The following is an 18,453-nucleotide window of genomic DNA, read 5'->3' as shown; positions in this document are numbered from 1 at the left end:
ATAAAGGCCATTTTTTTTTTTTTTTTTTTTGAGACAGACTGTCGCACTGACACCCAGGCTGGAGTGAAATGGCGCAATCTCAGCTCACTGTAACCTCTGACTCCCGGGTTCAAATGATTCTCCTTTGTCAGCCTCCCGAGTGGCTGGAATTACAGGCGCGTGCCACCACGCCCAGATAATTTTTGTATTTTTAGCAGAGACAGGGTTTCACCATATTGACCACGCTGTTCTCGAACTCCTGACCTTGTGATCCACCTGCCTTGGCCTCCCAAAGTGCTGGGATTATAGGCATGAGCCACTGCGCCTGGCCTGAAAGCCACTCTTTAACACAATATTTAAGAAAAATATTCTATCACTTAGACATTTCACAAATTCAGATGGAAACACTATTCCCCATATCTTCCTGCCAAAATGACTGTAAAACGCATGGAGGCTCCAACCCTTTTGTTCTAAATACATTTTAGGACTTTGGTCTGTTACAAGTTTTCAGTTTAGAAATTGGATCAGCTATGGTTCTTTAAACTTTTTTTTTTTTTTTTTTTTTCCCTTTTTTGAGATGAGGTCTCACTATGTTGACCAGGCTGGTCTCGAACTCCTGGCCTCAAGTAATCCTCCCATCTCAGCCTCCCAAAGTGCTGGGATTACGAGCATGAATCACTACGACCTGCCCCTCTTTAAGTTTCTAGATCTGTTTTTCCAATAATGTACATAATTACGGTAATAACTGGGTCATCTGGTGCAGAATCTGGTAAGATAATTGCTTTGGAGTGTGATATAAACCCCTGGGATCCCTGAGAGGGGCTTTGAGCAGACCAGAGCTGATGCTGCTCTGAGCTACAATAAACCTCCTGGATCTTCAAAGCCTGTTCCTGGCTCTGTTTCCAGATACACATTTCATTTGGCACAAAATATTCCTTGAGATCAAATGCTTTTCACAGTAAATAAGCTAACCTAATATACTGAAAAGTAAAGAGACCAATTATTATGACATCTTTGACTTTCACAGTTGGATCTTTGACTTTCTGGGCTGGAGATCCTAACTAAAAATACAATGTATCCTATGGATAGAAAGCTTTATCTCTCCTAAAAAATTTTTAAGCAATTTTTTTTTTTTTTTTGAGATGAAGTCTTGCTCTGTCACCCATGCTGGAGTGCAATGGTGTAATCTTGGCTCACTGCAACCTCTTCCTCCTGGGTTCAAGTGATTCTCGTGCCTCAGCCTCCCAAGTAGCTAGGATTACAGATGCGTGCCACTATGCTGGCTAATTTTTGTATTTTTAGTAGAGACGGGGGTTCGCCATGTTGGCCAGGCTGGTCTTGAACTCCTGACCTCAAGTGATCTGCCAGCCTCGGCCTCGACCAAAGTCCTGGAATTACAAGTGTGAGCCACCATGCCTGGCCAAGGCTTCATTTATTCTGATACATATATGTGTGAGCATGTATGAGGTTGAGAAGCAGAGAGAGAAAAAGAGAAAAAGAACCCACTGTCCTTTATTTTTATTCACAGTCCAGGTTTTTTTTTTCTTTACTACTTAATAAACTTTATGTTTTAAAGCAGTTTTAGGTTCACTGCAAAACCAATCAGAGTTTCCACAAAGCCTCTGCCTCCACACATACACAACCTCCCTGACCACCGACAGCTTGCATTCAGTCATTTTTTTTGAGACGGAGTTTCACTCATGTTACCCAGGCTGGAGTGCAGCGGCGCAATCTCGGCTCACTACCACCTCCGCCTCCTGGGTTCAAGCAATTCTCCTGCCTCAGCCTCCTGAGTAGGTGGAATTACAGGTGCACACCACCACGCCCGGCTAGTTTTTGTATTTTTAGTAGAGGTGGGGTTTCACCATGTTGACCAGGCTAGTCTTAAACTCCTGAGCTCAGGTGATCTACCTGCCTCGGCCTCCCAAAGTGTTGGGATTAGAGGCCACCGTGCCTGGCCTGCATTCAGTAACTTTCAAAGGCCTACTCTAATTGTAATTCTTGGAAAAGAAACATATAAAAACAGCATGGTCAAGCTTAAACACGTACCTGTCATAAATCCGAATGTTTGCTGGGACGGCGCTTATGAACCCGACCAGTTTTTTGTTTGAAGACACTCTGACCCCACAGTGCCACTGCAGGAGCCAGCCTGGTGGACGCAGAGCCCTGAGGTCACGGTAGACAAGAAAACACGCACCAGTTATTGTCCAAGAATACAGGAACAGAGGCAGGAGTCCCCAAGTCAACAGCGCCTATCCACGACATCTGTGACCGCTGAGACTTACCACAACAGGAACTCGGGTGAATAGTCAAATCGGAACATATTGTCATCATCTTCTACGTAATTCTCATTTAACAACGTGTATAACTCCTTGAGCTATAAGATAAAACAAGTGTCCTATCCATGGTGCTCAGAATCAACTCAGAAGCAATGTGTGAATGCAGGAGTTGAATTTAAGAGGTTTTTACTCACTCACCACTTCGGCATTACTCAAGTCTAAAGTGTCCCACATAAAACCCTGTGGCAAAGAATATGGTTCTTGGCGTACATTGTCTTTATCTGGTTCAATTGCACCATGAGATGTTATGACTTCATCTGAGCAGAGACAGACAGAGAAAAAAGAAAGGCAAAAAGAGAGAAAATTAAATGACAAAGTATTCTAACCATCCAAAGTGGTCAGCGACATAAGCAAAATCAGTCTTAGGGCCCTTGGGTTTCATATAAACTTTAAAAAGATGCTGTTATATCAAGCGCCTCTGGACTGCAACAGGAAAGCTAGGCAGTGGTGTGAAATCATTGCTGTTTCACCAATTATTTTTCTTTCTTTTTTTCTTTTGAGACGGGGTCTCACTCTGTCGCCGAGGCTGGAGTGCAGTGGCGCGATCATGGCTCACTGAAGCCTCCAACTCCTGGGCTCAAGCGATCCTCTCTCCTCAGCCTCCCAAGTAGCTGGGACTAGAGATGTACACCGCAGTGCCCAGCTAATTGTTTAATTTTTTTTATAGAGACGGAATCTCATTATGTTGCCCAAGCTGATCTCAAACTCCTGGGTTCAAGTGATCCTCCAACCTCAGCCTCCCAAAGTGCTGGGAATATAGGTGTGAGCCACCGTGGCTGGCCTATTTTGCCAATTAAATAAAAGGAGAAATACTTTGTCATCCAATGGCAAAGATTACATTACAAAACAACAGTGATTCTGAGTCTCAAGGCCTACAATGCAGGCTTATCTTACACACCGTCATAAGCAATATAGGTTTCATTCGACAGCCTTGGGAGGTGTGTTCTTTTTACTGCATTTCCACAAACTGGGAGAGGAAAGGGCTGCAGTGACCTCTGCCCCCTCCCAGCAAAACCTAAAGATAATTTCAAAGCTGGTTACTTCTCCCCATCTGAACTGCTCACAGCATAGTCCAGGCCATCACAGTTTCCAGTGATTTCCACCAAGATACCTTTTCCAAGTCATTCTCTGCAGAGCTTCCCAACACGGTGGGACTAAAACCCAGGCTCTTCCCCATGGCTGCTGCCTGCCTCAGCCCCCTCTCCATACCTTCCCTCGCCCCCTGCTCCCAATGCTCTGGCCATGCTGACCAGGGCTGGCCTCAGCTCAGGGCCTTCCTGGTGCCTTCCTTCGGCTTGAGGCCCTCTGGTCCTCAAGGGACTGGCCCCTTGAAATTCCCAACAGAAGCTTACACATCACACATCACTTTCTCCCAGCATCTGTTGCTTAACCAAAGCCTTTCTCTACCTCAATATGTCGCCCCTCCTCCCCAGCCTGGCCACCTTTTGTCCTGCTTTTCCACCACTGTTTCCAGGTGTGTGCCCTGGACTATGCCTGGCATTTAATAACACTCAACAGACACCTGCTGAATGAGGGACCCTCAGGGCCTGGTCCTTCCATCACAGAACCTGATGTGCATTTTTAATACTCTAATGGGCTGGGCGCAGTGGCTTACACCTGTAACCGCAGCACTTTGGGAGGCCAAGGCAGGTGGATCACTTGAGCCCAGGAGTTCGAGACCAGCCCAAGCAACATACTGAAACAGCATCTCTACAAAAAAAAGTACAAAAATTAGCCAGGTGTGGTGGTGTGCACTTGTGGTCCCAGATATATGGGAGGCTGACATGGGAGGATCGCTTGAGCCCAGGAGGTGGAGGCTGCAGTGAGCTATGATCATGCCACTGTACTCCAGGCTGCACGATAGAGTGAGACCCTATCTCAACAATAAAAATAGTAATAGTAATTTTTCAAGTGTGGGGAAATTGGAGGTTTTCATTGGGATAGAAATTGGACTAAAATAATGGTTATCGAAAGTCAATATCACTACCTAATATGTGTATTTTCAGAAGAAAAATATTACTCCTGCATAGATTACAAATCTGTGGTATGAAATAAATGATACACGTGAAGTTAACACTCTTTGTGTTTTTATTGTTGTTGTCCATCCAGCTTTGTTTCTGGGGTAAAAAAGAGAAAAGCAGAAAGACTTACCTAGTTTAGGTACTGGCTGTGTGTCCCAAAACTGGTATCTGTGCTTTGCAGCCTCATCAATGTTCCTGGCTGGGCCCTGGCATGCGGATAACAGCTCCATTGCTCTCTGGATATCCTGTAACTTCTCCATTGGAACGCTGGGATTCTATGACAGCAAAGACAGACACACAGAATATGAGAGAGCGGCTGCTGATCTTAAACTTGAGCAGATGCACGTGTATCTGCCTCGGAGACTATAATACCTACACACTAACAATCCTCCTCCAAGCCTGGTCAAGGCCATGGACTTGTGTGTTACACATGAAAATAGAAGCAAACCTTCTGTTAAAGGTAACAACAGTTGTCTAGTTTTAATGGGGCTCTGGCAGTTTGGGGAATCTAAATTGAAGCATGCCTTGCTTCAGTTTCCCATCCACCTACAAATGGTCCCTGGCATTACTCCTCTGGGGGAGACGGGCAATGCATGCATTACTGTCATCCAGCAGCCAGGCAGCCACGAGCCTTGGGGGCACTGTCAGAGTAAATGCTCTGCAGAAGCAATGAGGGGATGAGGGAAACAACTTCCAGAATGGAAACACAGCAGAGAAGGGAACGGACGGGAAGGGAAGGGGAGAAGAGGGGAGTGGAGTGGAGGGGAGGGGAGGGGAGGGGAGGGAAGGAAGAAGGAGAGACAGAGACAGAAAACAAAGAAAGAGAGAGGATTGGCCATGGTGTCTCACGCCCATAATCCCAGCACTCTGGGAGGCCAAGGCGGGCAGATCACCTGAGGTCAGGAGTTAAGAGACCAGCCTGGCCAACATGGTGAAACCCTGTCTCTACAACAATACAAAAATTAGCCAGGCATGATGGCAGGTAATCCCAGCTACTCGGGAGGCTGAGGCGGGAGAATCACTTGAACCTGGCAGGTGGAGGCTGCAGTGAGCTGAGATCTTGCCATTGCACTCCAGCTTGGGTGACAAGAGTGAGACTCTGTCAGGAAAGGGAAAGGGAAAAGGGAGAGAGGTAGAGAGAGTGAGAGAAAGAAGGGGGGCGGGCTAGAGAACAATACAAAAAAAAGAAAGAAAAGAAAGAAAGAGAGGGAGGAAGGAAGGAAAGAAGGAAGGGAGGAAGGAAAGAAGGAAGGGAGGAAGGGAGGAAGGAAGGTCGATCTGAACCCAGTGCTGAACTGGTATGAAAATGATCAAGAAAGGAAATCTCTAACCATGCCCCTTCCTCCCGGCCACACCCTGCCCTTCTCCTGACCCTCCTGATCCTGTAGAGACAAACTCTCCCACCAGAAGGATGAGAAATTTCCTCTGTACTTCAGATCCTGGGCAACCATAGCCTGTCGTTCCCAACCCAAGTGTTGGAAACTGGACTCCTTTTTAGGTAAAACAGTACCTTTAAATTCTAAGGTTCCTTTCTCAAAGCCAATATTCCTGCCACCTCTTGAAGAGTCCCCAGTTCTTTTTTTTTTTTTTTTAACTTCTCAAATAACATGATAATACATGGAACATGAGACTACTTGAAATGAGAGGACAGTGCAGAAGACTAAAATGGAAATCAATGACTTTTTTCAATACGTAAAATCACTGAGACATTGTAGGACTTCAACACCATGCAAAGAATATTCTTCGCTGTAATTCAGAAAGTGGTTAGAAGTTTCAGAGCCCTTCGGTTTTGCTGTATGTCAACACAGGGTGGACACCGTCGAAAGGTACAATCGACCCTTAGAAGTTTATAAACAGCAACTTTGGACTTCTGTTCCACTTGGAATCTGAAATCTGTGGTCTGGAGCAATAATTTTAACCTGGGAAGCTTACTTGTCTTACACAGCACAGAACAGGGTTTGTTTCATACAAACACTGTCAAGAACCCTAAGGAAACGAAGTTCTGAAGTCCAGCTGGAGGCAGGTGAAAGTCGTCTTGTCTCTGCTTGGAAATCTAACAGCATGATTGCCACAGCTTTTGTAAGCTGTTTATCTTACATTTGATTAACATCAAAATCATAAAGGTCCTATCTTAGTAACACATACAAATTTAACAAAATACTTTTCTGGTTGTCATTATTACATCTTTGGATGACTTCTTTTCCTTGGGTGTCTTTTAAGTCTCCAACATGAAAAGGAGCAAATTTCTAGCAAAATGAAATTCACGTGTATCTGAACTCCAACAACACAGTCTATTAGAAGACGTTACAAGTTAAACAGGAATGGAGATCACAGCATATTTCAACTAATAATGCTTAGCTGTGCATCAGTTTAGCTTAAAATGGCAAAGTAGAGCCCAGTCTTATAAAAATAAAACTACAGTGACTATAATGAATTTGTTATGGTAATTTTTCTCTCTTGATTTAGTTTTTTTTCCTTGATTTCTTTCCGGGTTTCTGAGTTAAATCTTCTAACAGTAATATATCAAACTCAAACTATTTTGCAACAGACATGAATCAGCATCTTTGTTCCACATAACCCAGTGACCAAAACGACCAACTCCATGAGGAAGACTTCAGGGTGATTTATTCCCTACCTAATTAGCTCATCGGGTTGACCAGCACTCTCAGCATGAAATGTCCCTTTGCAAAATATTGATATCCCAATGCTGACTATTTAAATGCTTGCTTTCTTCTTCTTCTTCTTTTTTTTCATTTTGAGGCAGAGTCTCACTCTGTCACCCAGGCTGGAATACAGTGGCATGACCTTGGCTCACTGTGACCTCCGCCTCCTGGGTTCAAGCGATTCTCCTGCCTCAGCCTCCTGAGTACCTGGTATTACAGGCATGTGCCACCACGCCTGGCTAATTTTTGTATTTTTAGTAGAGACGGGGTTTCACCATGTTGGCCACGCTGGTCTTGAACTCCTGACCTCAAGTGATCTGCCCACCTCAGCCTCCCAAAATGCGGTGATTACAGGCACGAACCACCACATACGGCCCTATTTAAATGCTTTCTGAAAGTAGATTCAAATAAATGCAATTTCCAAACCCACAGGGACAAAGCAGTAAGGAAAACTCAGCTACGATAAGTTCTTATGCCTATCCATTCACCTTCCATAGTAGCACTACCTGGGAAGAATGAATGTGTGTCAGGCAAGGTGAGATGAATGTCCGCCGAACATTAACTTCCCACGATTCCACTCCTATGTAAGAGGCAGGTATATTCTCTTTTTCTTCCACACACGCTTTCTGTGGCATACTAACCATCAACTATACTCTTGACCCATTATTTTCCAAATTTAATACCTTGGAAAAAAATGTCCAAGTTTTATCACACTAAAAGTCTATAAGAATCCAAATATCATTTTTATTTTGGTTCTTGTGTGTAGACCAGAATATTCTGCAATGCAGTCCATTGTAATTTACGGTGCTATCACGAGCTGGCATAAGTGTAAAGGAAAAGAGCCCCAGATTTAAAAAACGCAATGGAGAAAAGCCCATCTTAAGACATTACTGACCTCCTTCAAATTCGTAAAAGAAATTCCCTACTGTGATGGTTACTACTGAGTGTCAACTTGATTGGATTGAAGGATACAAAGTATTGAGTCTGGGTGTGTCTGTGAGGGTGTTGCCAAAGGAGATGAACATTTGAGTCAGTGGGCTGGGGGAGGCAGACCCACCCTGAATCTGGGTGGGCACCATCTAATCAGCTGCCAGCGCAGCTAGGATACAAGCAGGCAGAAAAATGTGAAAAGAGAGACTGGCCTAGCCTCCCAGCCTCCATCTTTCCCCCGTGCTGGGTGCTTCCTGCCCTCGAACATCAGGCTCCAAGTTCTTCAGTTTTGGAACTTGGACTGGCTCTCCTTGCTCCTCAGCCTGCAGACAGCCTATTGTGGGACCTTATGATCATGTGAGTCAATACTTAATAAACTCCTCTTTATCTACCTGTGTGTCCATCTATCTATCCATCTATTCCATTAGTTCTGTCCCATCTATCTATCTATGTATCTATCTATCTATCTATCTATCCGTCTATTCCATTAGTTCTGTCCCTCCAGAGAACCCTGACTAATACACCTACCATATAATGCCAAGAGTTCCCGGCTGCCTGGCTTAGTTCTAGTTTCTCATAAGTGACCAGAGAGAGGGGAAAGGCTCACAGTCACTAGAGGTGGAAGGGATGGGCAGAGACTGATGGTGATGCTGAAAGCAACAGGAGATGTCCACACTGCAGGTCAGGGATGCCACGTTTATCTGACCAAGTGACATTTAGAAATGGGAAGAGTATTGTGCAAGCGTATGGTGGTGTCCTCTATGAGTTACCTTGGAAAGCTATGTCTAGTGAGTAGGATATTTATTACCTGAGAACCAAGCTGAAAAGCTAGGGAGGAAGATTCCGTTTTCTCCTCACCCTGCAGTCAGTCAGGGAAAAATTGGGGCAAATAATTTTCCTTCTCAGTGATTCCCGGTTCTCTTGTGTAAAACAGGTGACAACAACAAAACCACCTGCAAGACTCACTTCATGGAACACAACAGAAACTCTGCATAAGAAAAAAGGAAATCCACAAAGCTTGCAGAATGGTAGTAACTACCATATATATATATGCACTGTTTTAGGATGTAAAAACTCTTGAATAAAAATGCTCTAACTGGAGCCTCAAGATGAAACTGCGAGTTGGAGAGAAGGGACTGGGCTGAAGGAAGTGCAGTACCCAGGGGAAGGCACACAACTGGTGAGCAAAGCGGCAGAGAACAAGCTCAAGGTCTCAGACGTCACCTCTTGAGCTGTTTCCATAACACCACATGCTACTCACATTGATTGATTGATTGACTGATTGATTGACATGGTCTCCGTCACCAGGCTGCGGTGCAGTGGCATGATCTTGGCTCACTGCAACCTCTACCTCCCAGGCTCAAACTATCCTCCCACCTCAGCCTCCCCAGTAGCTAGGACTACAGGTGCATGCCACCACGCCTAACTAACTTTCTGTAATTTTTAGTAGAGACAGGGTTTCGCCATGTTGCCCAGGCCGGTCTTAAACTCCTGGACTCAAGAGATCCGCCTGCCTCAGCCTCCCAAAGTGCTGGGGTTACAGGTGTGAGCCACCGTGCCTGGGTGATTCTACCCTTTTCACTGTGAGTTTCTTGCATCAAGAGGGCTTTGTGTTTCCCAGAGGCCCAGCACACAGGGTGCCTGGGGGTTGGCTCCACAGACAGGGATGGCTGCCATCTGTGCCACCAGACACCCACGCAGTACAATCAACCCTCTTCTTGGCCACCATCTGCCAACGCGGGGCCCAGCTGGACAACTTCTGGTTTGGTCTAAACTAGGAGAATGTCAGGAACTATTTCCCACCCTTGGCACTAAAATGAAGAACGACCGCTGCAAGCTGGTTTGATTCAAAGTCAACGAGAAACTTACCCATGGCTGTTCCCGCTGAAATCTGCTGCCAGATGGTGTTGTGCTATTCAGGTAATTAGACAGACACCCAGAAAAATTACAATGTGAATATCTTCTGAACTAAAAGTAATCAAATATTAAAGTGTAATTTCAAAAACACCTAACAAGCTCACATTGAGACTTTCTTCTCGAACGACAATCTAAATACAAATTCACTGAGAAAAGGGAAAAACACAGCAGGTACCCACACACACACAAAAGCACAGTGTACCCCTTCATTATTTGGATGCCAAAGTCCGTTTTAAGGAGGCTGTCAAGAGCTTCCAGTTACTAGTGGCATTCAACACACAGTCACAACAAAGTCCCTACACATCTGATCCAGCAGGGCGCTAAACTGCGTAAACCCACTCATCTGCACAAGAAACCACACAAGGGAAAAAAAATAAAACAGAGCTCTCACTTTCGAAGGCTGCTGAATTTTAATCTCCTGGGAATCAGACGCCGAATCTGACTTGGTGCCTCCGGAATTTGGTTTCTCCTTTTTTCTCTTCTGTTTCTTCTTTTTCTTTTTGGCTCCCAAATACCCTCCAGGACTTCTGCAGGAAATGCAAAGATGGTGAAACCAACCAACAAACAAAAATCATTAAATGAAATTGAATTGCATACAATTAATCATTTCGAAAACCACAGATGTTACAGGCAGTAGAAAATAACTGTGTTAGGATGTAGGTGAGGAATAAAAGATAACAGAGTGAAGACGGTAACAGGCAACATAGAAGAATACCAGTCCCTGCTCAGTCATCCTGCAGGTGCTTAGATGGCACGATGCAGGAAGATTGCAGAGATAAACCACATTTTATAACTAAGTAAAATAGTTTCCACGGTTATCACTACTCTCCTAATCTACGTTTAAGTCAGCTTTCTGGAGGACAGGTACATGATATGAAAAACTCCATTATAAACATCTCTTGGGTACAACAAAACACTAATCTTGAAGCAACAGAACTAAACAAACTGCTTTTTCGCGGAGGAGGAAATGTTCCCTGATAAAGATTTTTACTACTGGAGCTAAGAGTGAAAAGCTCTAAGTGTCTAGCTACAGAGAGAGACCCTGTCACAAACAAACAAACAAACAAAACACAAAGCGCTAGTTTTGTTACCTAGTATCTAGGTTACAAAAGAACTTTTCTTTCCACTGGTTATTCATGTGTTAAAGTAATGAACTTTTCAATTTAAAATGGATAATTCCTCTGTAACGTCCAAATATGAAAGGCATGTGCAATAGTGAGAGAAACTATTTAAGAACTAGGCACTTTGCTGGGCACAGTGGCTCATGCCTGTAATCCCAGCACTTTGGGAGGCTGAGGCGGGTGGATAGCTTGAGCCCAGGAGTTCCAGACCAGCCTGGGCAATAAGGGGAAACCCAGCCTCTACCAAAAAAAAAAAAAAAAAAAATCAGCCAGGTGTGGTGGCATGCACTTATAGTCCCAGCTACTCAGGAGGCTGAGGTGGGAGGATAGCTTGAGTCTGGGAAATGGAGGTTACAGTGAGCCAAAATTGTGCCACTGTACTCTGGCCTGGGCTACAGAGCTGGAGAAAAAGAAAAACGAACTAAGCACTTGAGCTATGGGTTCATATTTCCACTCTAATTCTAAAATAGAAAACAGTGCTTATTTTGGGAGATACATTAAGACTTTGTCAAGTGGTACCCTAGTGGTCTAAAAATAGTAAGGCTTTGCCCACCTCACAACGAGTAGTTTATTTTCATCAACAGAATCAAATCTGTGCTATCATGATGTTCATATTTAAAATCACCTGGTGGCCAAGGACACCCGTCAATATCTGACTAGCAATTGGGATTGAACAAACATATCACAGCCATACATGAGCTAGAAATACGCTGTAGATACGTTCAGTTTTGTATATTCTCTGGTTTGGGAGTAGGACTATTTTAGGCTTTCCTCTCCCAGTGTTCCTATTGCTGGCGCCCTGTGAATTGGTAAATCTGTTGTACTGTTATAGTGTGATTTACGTATGCATTTGCACACGCTACTTAAGAAGTCTATTCATAATTGCGTCCCTAAGGTCTCCAGTGCCTCACACCAGTACACACTAACACAAATGCTTGCGGAATGAATGAACGGATAAGCCTGGCTCTAGAGGTGGTGCCATCACCTATTCCCAGGCCATAAAATACTTCTGAAAGCTACCATAGTCCCAACCTCAATGCTAAAGCCTACTGCAACTTACTATGAAGTATTTATTGAACACTTACTATGTGTTGAGCATTATCTTGGGGCCAGAGGCTGAGTGGGAAGGACTGAAATCATGGTGGACATGCCCATGACTTCACAACCCAGAGGATTACCCCTCTCCCACCTCTACCATTTATTCTAACTGCTGCTGGTTACGGCTTTCCAGAAACCACTGAGAGCCTAGGACCTCACAGCTTTTCGGTACAGTACTTCAACTTTAAAATATCTCCAAATTTCCAAGAAGCTTGGTTACAGAGAGATACAGAATAAAAGGCAGTGACTGGTAAGGATGCTTTGAAGTAGATGCCTATCCAACTGGATGAAAATATATTTGTCCTGGGTGTCAGTTAATAATTTTCTCAGCCAGGCATGGTGGCTCACGCCTATAATCCCAGCACTTTGGGGGGCCGAGGCGGGAAGATCGCTTGAGGCTAGAAGGATCGCTTGAGACCAGCCTGAGCAACACAGTGAGACCCTGTCCCTATAAAAAGTAAAACATTAGCGGGGCATGGTGGTGTGCACCTGTGGTCCCAGCTACTTGGGAGGCTGAGGTGGGAGGATCACTTGAGCCTGGGAGGCTGCAGTGAGCCATGATCACGCAACTGCACTCCAGCCTGGGCAACAGAGTAAGACCCTATCTCAAAAACAACAAAAACAACAACAACAACGACAACAACAGTCTCTAAAACAGATAAACTCATGGAAACTTGAGAGGATCTGGAGACATTTTAAAAATTAAAACACCATATCATTTCACCAAAAATTCCTTAAGTAAGTTTATATCACCTATTCTATAGCTTACAAAGCTTGTTCGATGAGGTTTCCAAAACTCCATTTTGGCAGCTAAGTGATGTTACACACCAAAACTTTTTTTTCTTCCAAACGGTGTTGCTAAAATTTATATTCTTATTTTGGCATAATGGAGAAAGCGTCATCATTTTTGTTTACTCTAGTTCAGCAAGAGTTTTTCTTTTTCTCTCTTTCATCTGAACTTTAAATTGACAGGGAGCTACAGAAATGCGTACTAAGTTGGTCATCCCAGCCTCCAAACTCCCAGACATATCTGATAGCATTTATACAATGATGAGAGGCAGAGCTTCCCAGCCCTTCAGTGAAGAAGAGCTACTTTTCCATTTCCTGAGGCCATGAAGGAAAGGAGAATTTGAGAATCAGGGCTGACCAGTGCACCGCCTGATACCCATGAGGATAATTATAATCGAAAAGAAAGAGCCAGGCCGGGTGCCGTGGCTGGAATCCCAGGACTCTGGGAGGCTGAGGCAGGCGGATCACGAGGTCAGGAGATCGAGACCATCCTGGCTAACACAGTAAAACCGAGTCTCTACTAAAAATACAAAAAACTAACTGGGCGTGGTGGCAGGCACCTATAGTCCCAGCTACTTGGGAGGCTGAGGCAGGAGAATGGCGTGAACCCGGGAGGTGGAGGTTGCGGTGGGCGGAGATCGCGCCACTGCACTCCAGCCTGGGTGACAGAGCGAGATTCTGTCTCAAAGGAAAAAAAAAAGCCAGTGTTGGCGAGGATGGAGAGATGCTGGAACCCTCATACACTGTTGATGGGAATGTAAAATGGAGCAGCTGCTTTGAAAAACAGCGGACAGTTCCTCAAAACACTAAACACAGATTCCCTGCACACCCTAGCCGCTACACTCATCAGTACATAACTAAGAGAAATGGAAACTTATGTCCACACAGGAACTTGTTCACAAATACTCATAGCAGCATCATTCATAACAGCCAAAAACTGGAAACAACCCAAATGTCTATCCTCCACGAATGGAGACGGGAAATGTGGTCCATCTATAGGATGGATTATTCAGCAATAAAAAAACAAAGCGCCGACAAACACACAACATGAATGGATGCATCTCGAAAACACTAAGCTAAGTGAAAGACACCAGTTGCCAAGGACTATGTATTGTATAATTCCATGTCTACAAAATGTCCTGACAGGGAAATCCACAGAAACAACTAGATTAGTGGTGCTCAGGGGCTGGGAAGAGGAGGGCTTGGGCATGATTAAGGGATGTGGGTTTATTTTGGGGTTGATGCAAATGTTCTAAAATTGATTGTAGTGATGGGTACACAACTCTGTGAATAAACTAAAAGCTGCTGAATGGTATACTTTCTTTTCTTTTTTTTTTCTTTTTTAGTTTTTGAGATAGAGTCTTACTTTGTCACCCAGGCTGGAGTGCAGTGGTGCCATCTTGACTCACTGTAACCTCTGCCTTCTGGGTTCAAGTGATTCTCCTGCCTCAGCCTCCCAAGTATCTGGGATTACAGGCACGTGACACCATGTCCAGCTAAGTTTTGTAGTTTTAGTAGAGACAGGGTTTCGCTATGTTGGCCAGGTTGGTCTCAAACTTGTGACCTCAAGTGATCCACCCGCCTCAGCCTCCCAAAGTGCTGGGATTACAGGCGTGAGCTACCAAGTCCAGCCTAAATGGTATGCTTTAAACGAGTGAATGGTATGGTTTGTGAATTATATCAAATGCAACAGTTAGAAGTGTTGACAGGTGACACTCCTGTCCTTGGGGGTGACAGGATGATGTTATGGCCAGAGCAGATCAGGAGTCGGCCGTGGCTGCTTAGCCAGGGGTTTGCATCCCACAGGACTCCAGGGACTCTGGAGGGAGAAGCATGACGGAAAGAGACACCCTCATGCCTGGGTGGGAGAGGTGCTAAGCAGGCTTCCAGACACTGAAGGAAAATCCATGCCCAAAAGAAGACTCTCCTGGAAATCCAATGAAGAAAGACTGATTCGGACTCCCAGTACTCAAGGCTGATTACCGAGTCACGGAAGTTCAGCCTGCATATCATGTGGCCCTTTAAGAAAGATTCCTCGGTCTTGAGGAACACAAGTCCCACCTCCCTCTTCCCCAGGGTTTCACATGAAAGGTCACAAAGAAAAGGCTCTCAGTTTTGCCACCTCTGAAAGCCCAGACAGTTCAGCCTGCATCTGGGAGAATCAGTGGCACGTTCAGACCTCAAGTAGAAACCAATACATTCCTTCTAAGCCATGGAAATGGCAAATATTTAATGAGCACATCCAGCAAATCTCTTCAAAGTATTCATGGAAACTACAGACAAGACTTAATGGGAGAGCCAATGTAATAGAGCCATGTAAACGCTTTACAGGTGGTCCACAATGATATCCACAAAACCCATCGTTTCTCCCTCTGGATTCACAGCTGGACAGCTCTTCCCAGCTGCCTCGTAGCCAGGTGTGGCCACTGACTGAGTTCCAGCCAGTGGGAGTGACGTGTGTCACTTCCTGCTGTCCAGAAACCCTTGTGGGTGGCTTCTGATGCCCTTCCTGTCCTTTGTGCTGTTTGGACGCAGACACAGGTGAGTGAGACCCCTGAGGACGGCAGAGCCACACAATAGCGCAGCCTCAACCCTGGATGACAGAAGGAAGGAGAACTCCCTCACCATCGTCAGAACATGTGCCCAAGGCCGGTCCGTGAATGAGAAGGGAACTTCCACTGCGTTGTTCAATCCCACATTAGGGTCTCTTGATTACAGCAGCCCAGCCTCATACAACTAATACATCAGTCTTAAGAGTGACATCAGGCTGGGCGCAGTGGCTTACGCCTGTAATCCCAGCACTTTGGGAGGCCAAAGAGGGAGGACTGCTTGATCCCAGGAGTTCGAGACCAGCCTGGTCCACATAGAAAGACCCCCATCCCTACAAAAAAATTAAAATTAGGCAGGTGTAGTGACATGTGTCTGTATTCCCAGCTACCCGGGAGGCTGAGGTGGGAGGATCACCTGAGCCCAGGAAGTTCAGGAAACATACTCTTCCTCTCTCTAAAAAAAAAAAAATATATATATATATATATATACATACACATATATAGTGACATCAAAGGAGTTCAGTTTTTGGTATGTGAATTCCAGAGGGGTAACTTAGCTCCTGTCCACTGTGAAACAGAAGAAACATTAGTGGTTTGAGACTAATTATTTTACTAATATTTCCCTCCTTAATTTCCAAGTTCCTGCATGGAAAATGCGGGAAATAGAGCTGATTGTAATCTTCTCCTTTGCATTTTCATGCATTTTTGAAGTAGTGTATAATAATCACAATACCTTTATAAGGAAAACATTATTAAAATACAACAGAACTGAAGAATAGATAAACAGGTCCATGAAATGCAACAGACATATCAGTAACAACCCATGATAGTAAAGAAACTTGATATATAATAAAGATCACATCATAATTCAGCAGTGAAAATAACTTTTCAATACATAGCATGAGAAAAGCCGAATTCCTACATGCAGAAATATAAAATTAGTTTGCTACATCCCACAACATGAAGAAAAAAGAAAATTCCAAATGAGTGAAAGACCCAAACTTGGAAAACAAAACCTTAAAACTGAAGGCGGTGATGTCCATTTACTCCACATCTTTCTAGTGCCTAGAACAGTGTCTGGCATATAGTAGATGCTCAAGTAAACATCTGTCAAATGAATAAGTGAAAGAATTAAACGATAACTTCACAATGTCAGTGAAGGAAATATTTACTCAAACAAGGACTCAAAAGTACAAACCATAAAAGATAATAACTTTTGACTACACCAAAGTTAAACATTTCATGGCAAAATGATTATAAAAAAAAATTTATGTTACAGAATAAGGTTAGACATTTGTAACACAAATGAGGAAGTATTACCAGCCAGAATATATACAAAGGTCTTTTCTCCTCCAAATTTTAGCTCTAAAATGGTATAGAAAGACAACATCATATTCTGGCCAGGACTGCAGGCATTAGGTAGAGTTTGGCTACTTGGGTTTGAATCCTGACTCCACAAGTTCCCAGCTGTGTGACTTTCAGTTTATTACTTAACCTCTCTGTGCTCCAGTTTCTGTAGCTGTAAAAGGATGATGTTTTCAAAAACCAGTATTAAGCCAGGTGTGGTGGCTAATGTCTGTAATCCCAGCATTTGGGAGGACAAGGCAGTAGGACTGCTTGAGTCCAGGAGTTCAAGACCAGCCTGAGCAACACAGCAAGACGTAGTCTATACAAAAAATAAAAAATTAGCTGGGCATGGTGGTGTGTGCCTCTGGTCCCAGCTACTTGGAAAGCTGAGGTGGAAGGATCACTTGAGCCCAGGAGTTTGAGGCTGCAGTGAGCCGTGATCGTGCCACTACAGTCAGACTGGGCAAAAGAATGAGACCCTGTCTGAAATAAATAGTATTAGAAAAAATGTGAGGATAAAACGAATTCATACATCTAAGAATTTAGTATAGTAGCCGGCACACAGAAATCATCTGGTAGAAGCCAGCTACTATTATGATTGTACTGCTTTAATTTTTAAATATAATTTATTGCTAGCTGGAACTGTATTGTTTCTCTCTAACTAGAACGTAAGATCCATAAAACAGTGTTTTCCATTGTATTCCTAGCACCGAAAACAGTGTCTGACATATAAAAGATCCTCAGTAACTATTTGCTAGATAAATGAGAAATCAATAAAAAAATCATTAAGAAAAAGACAAAAGGCTGACAGAAGAATGGGCTCACAATATGAATAAGTACTTCACAAAAGAGGCAGCCTTAACAACCAATAAGCTTATGAAAACATGCTCAATTTCACCCATTGATTTGGCAAACATTTTAGAGTCTAAGAATATCAGAAGAATGTGAGGAAAGGGAACACTCACATGCTATTGGTAAAATGTAAACTGAAACAACCACTTTGTAGAGCAGTCTGGCATTGCCGCTGCCACCAACACCACTGCCGCCACCACCACCACCATCATCACCATCACCATATCATTACCATCATCACCATTATCACCACCACCATCACCACTACCACTGACATCATCACCATCACTGCCACCATCACTACAATCACATCATCACCACCATCATCACCACCATCATCACCATCACTATCATCACCACCACCACCGCCACCACTGCCATTACCACCATCACCATCACTATATCATTGCTAACATCATAACACCATTATCACCACCACCATTACCACTACCATTGCTATCATCACCATCACTGCCACCATCATCACCATCACTACAATCACATCATCATCACCACCATCATCACCATCATTAACACCATCACCACCACCACTGCCATTACCACCATCATCACCACCATATCATTACTGCCATCATTGCCATTGTCATCATCACCATCATCACCACCATCGCCACTACCATTGCCATCACCACCATCATCACCATCACCACCATCACATCATCATCACCATTACCACCATCACCACCATCATCACCATCTTATCATTTCTACTGTCATCACCATTATCATCATTGTCACCATCAGCACCATCGCCACTACCATCGCCATCACCATTACTGCCACCATCAACACCATCACATCATCACCACCACCATCACTACCCCCAT

General features: G+C 44.1%; 1 protein-coding gene across 2 annotated transcripts in view; it reads right to left on the bottom strand.

The window, feature by feature from the left end:
• The window catches only part of NMT2 (N-myristoyltransferase 2), a 61,379-nt gene that overhangs the window by 23,620 nt on the left and 19,306 nt on the right, over positions 1-18,453 (bottom strand). Inside the window, exons 2-7 of one of the 2 annotated variants that reach the window (XM_023223287.2) lie at positions 10,241-10,376; positions 9,802-9,844; positions 4,470-4,614; positions 2,457-2,575; positions 2,265-2,356; positions 2,029-2,145 (exon numbers count right to left, since the gene is read on the bottom strand). In XM_023223287.2, coding sequence (XP_023079055.1) covers positions 2,029-2,145; positions 2,265-2,356; positions 2,457-2,575; positions 4,470-4,614; positions 9,802-9,844; positions 10,241-10,376 — 652 coding nt within the window. The remainder of the gene's footprint in view (positions 1-2,028; positions 2,146-2,264; positions 2,357-2,456; positions 2,576-4,469; positions 4,615-9,801; positions 9,845-10,240; positions 10,377-18,453) is intronic. The other variant, XM_023223286.1, reaches the window with a different exon arrangement.

The sequence above is a fragment of the Piliocolobus tephrosceles genome, chromosome 9, assembly GCF_002776525.5.
Source record: "Piliocolobus tephrosceles isolate RC106 chromosome 9, ASM277652v3, whole genome shotgun sequence".
NCBI classification, from domain to species: Eukaryota; Metazoa; Chordata; class Mammalia; order Primates; family Cercopithecidae; genus Piliocolobus; species Piliocolobus tephrosceles.
The sequence above is the reverse complement of the archived record's forward strand: the minus strand, read 5'-3'. Positions and strand labels throughout refer to the sequence as shown.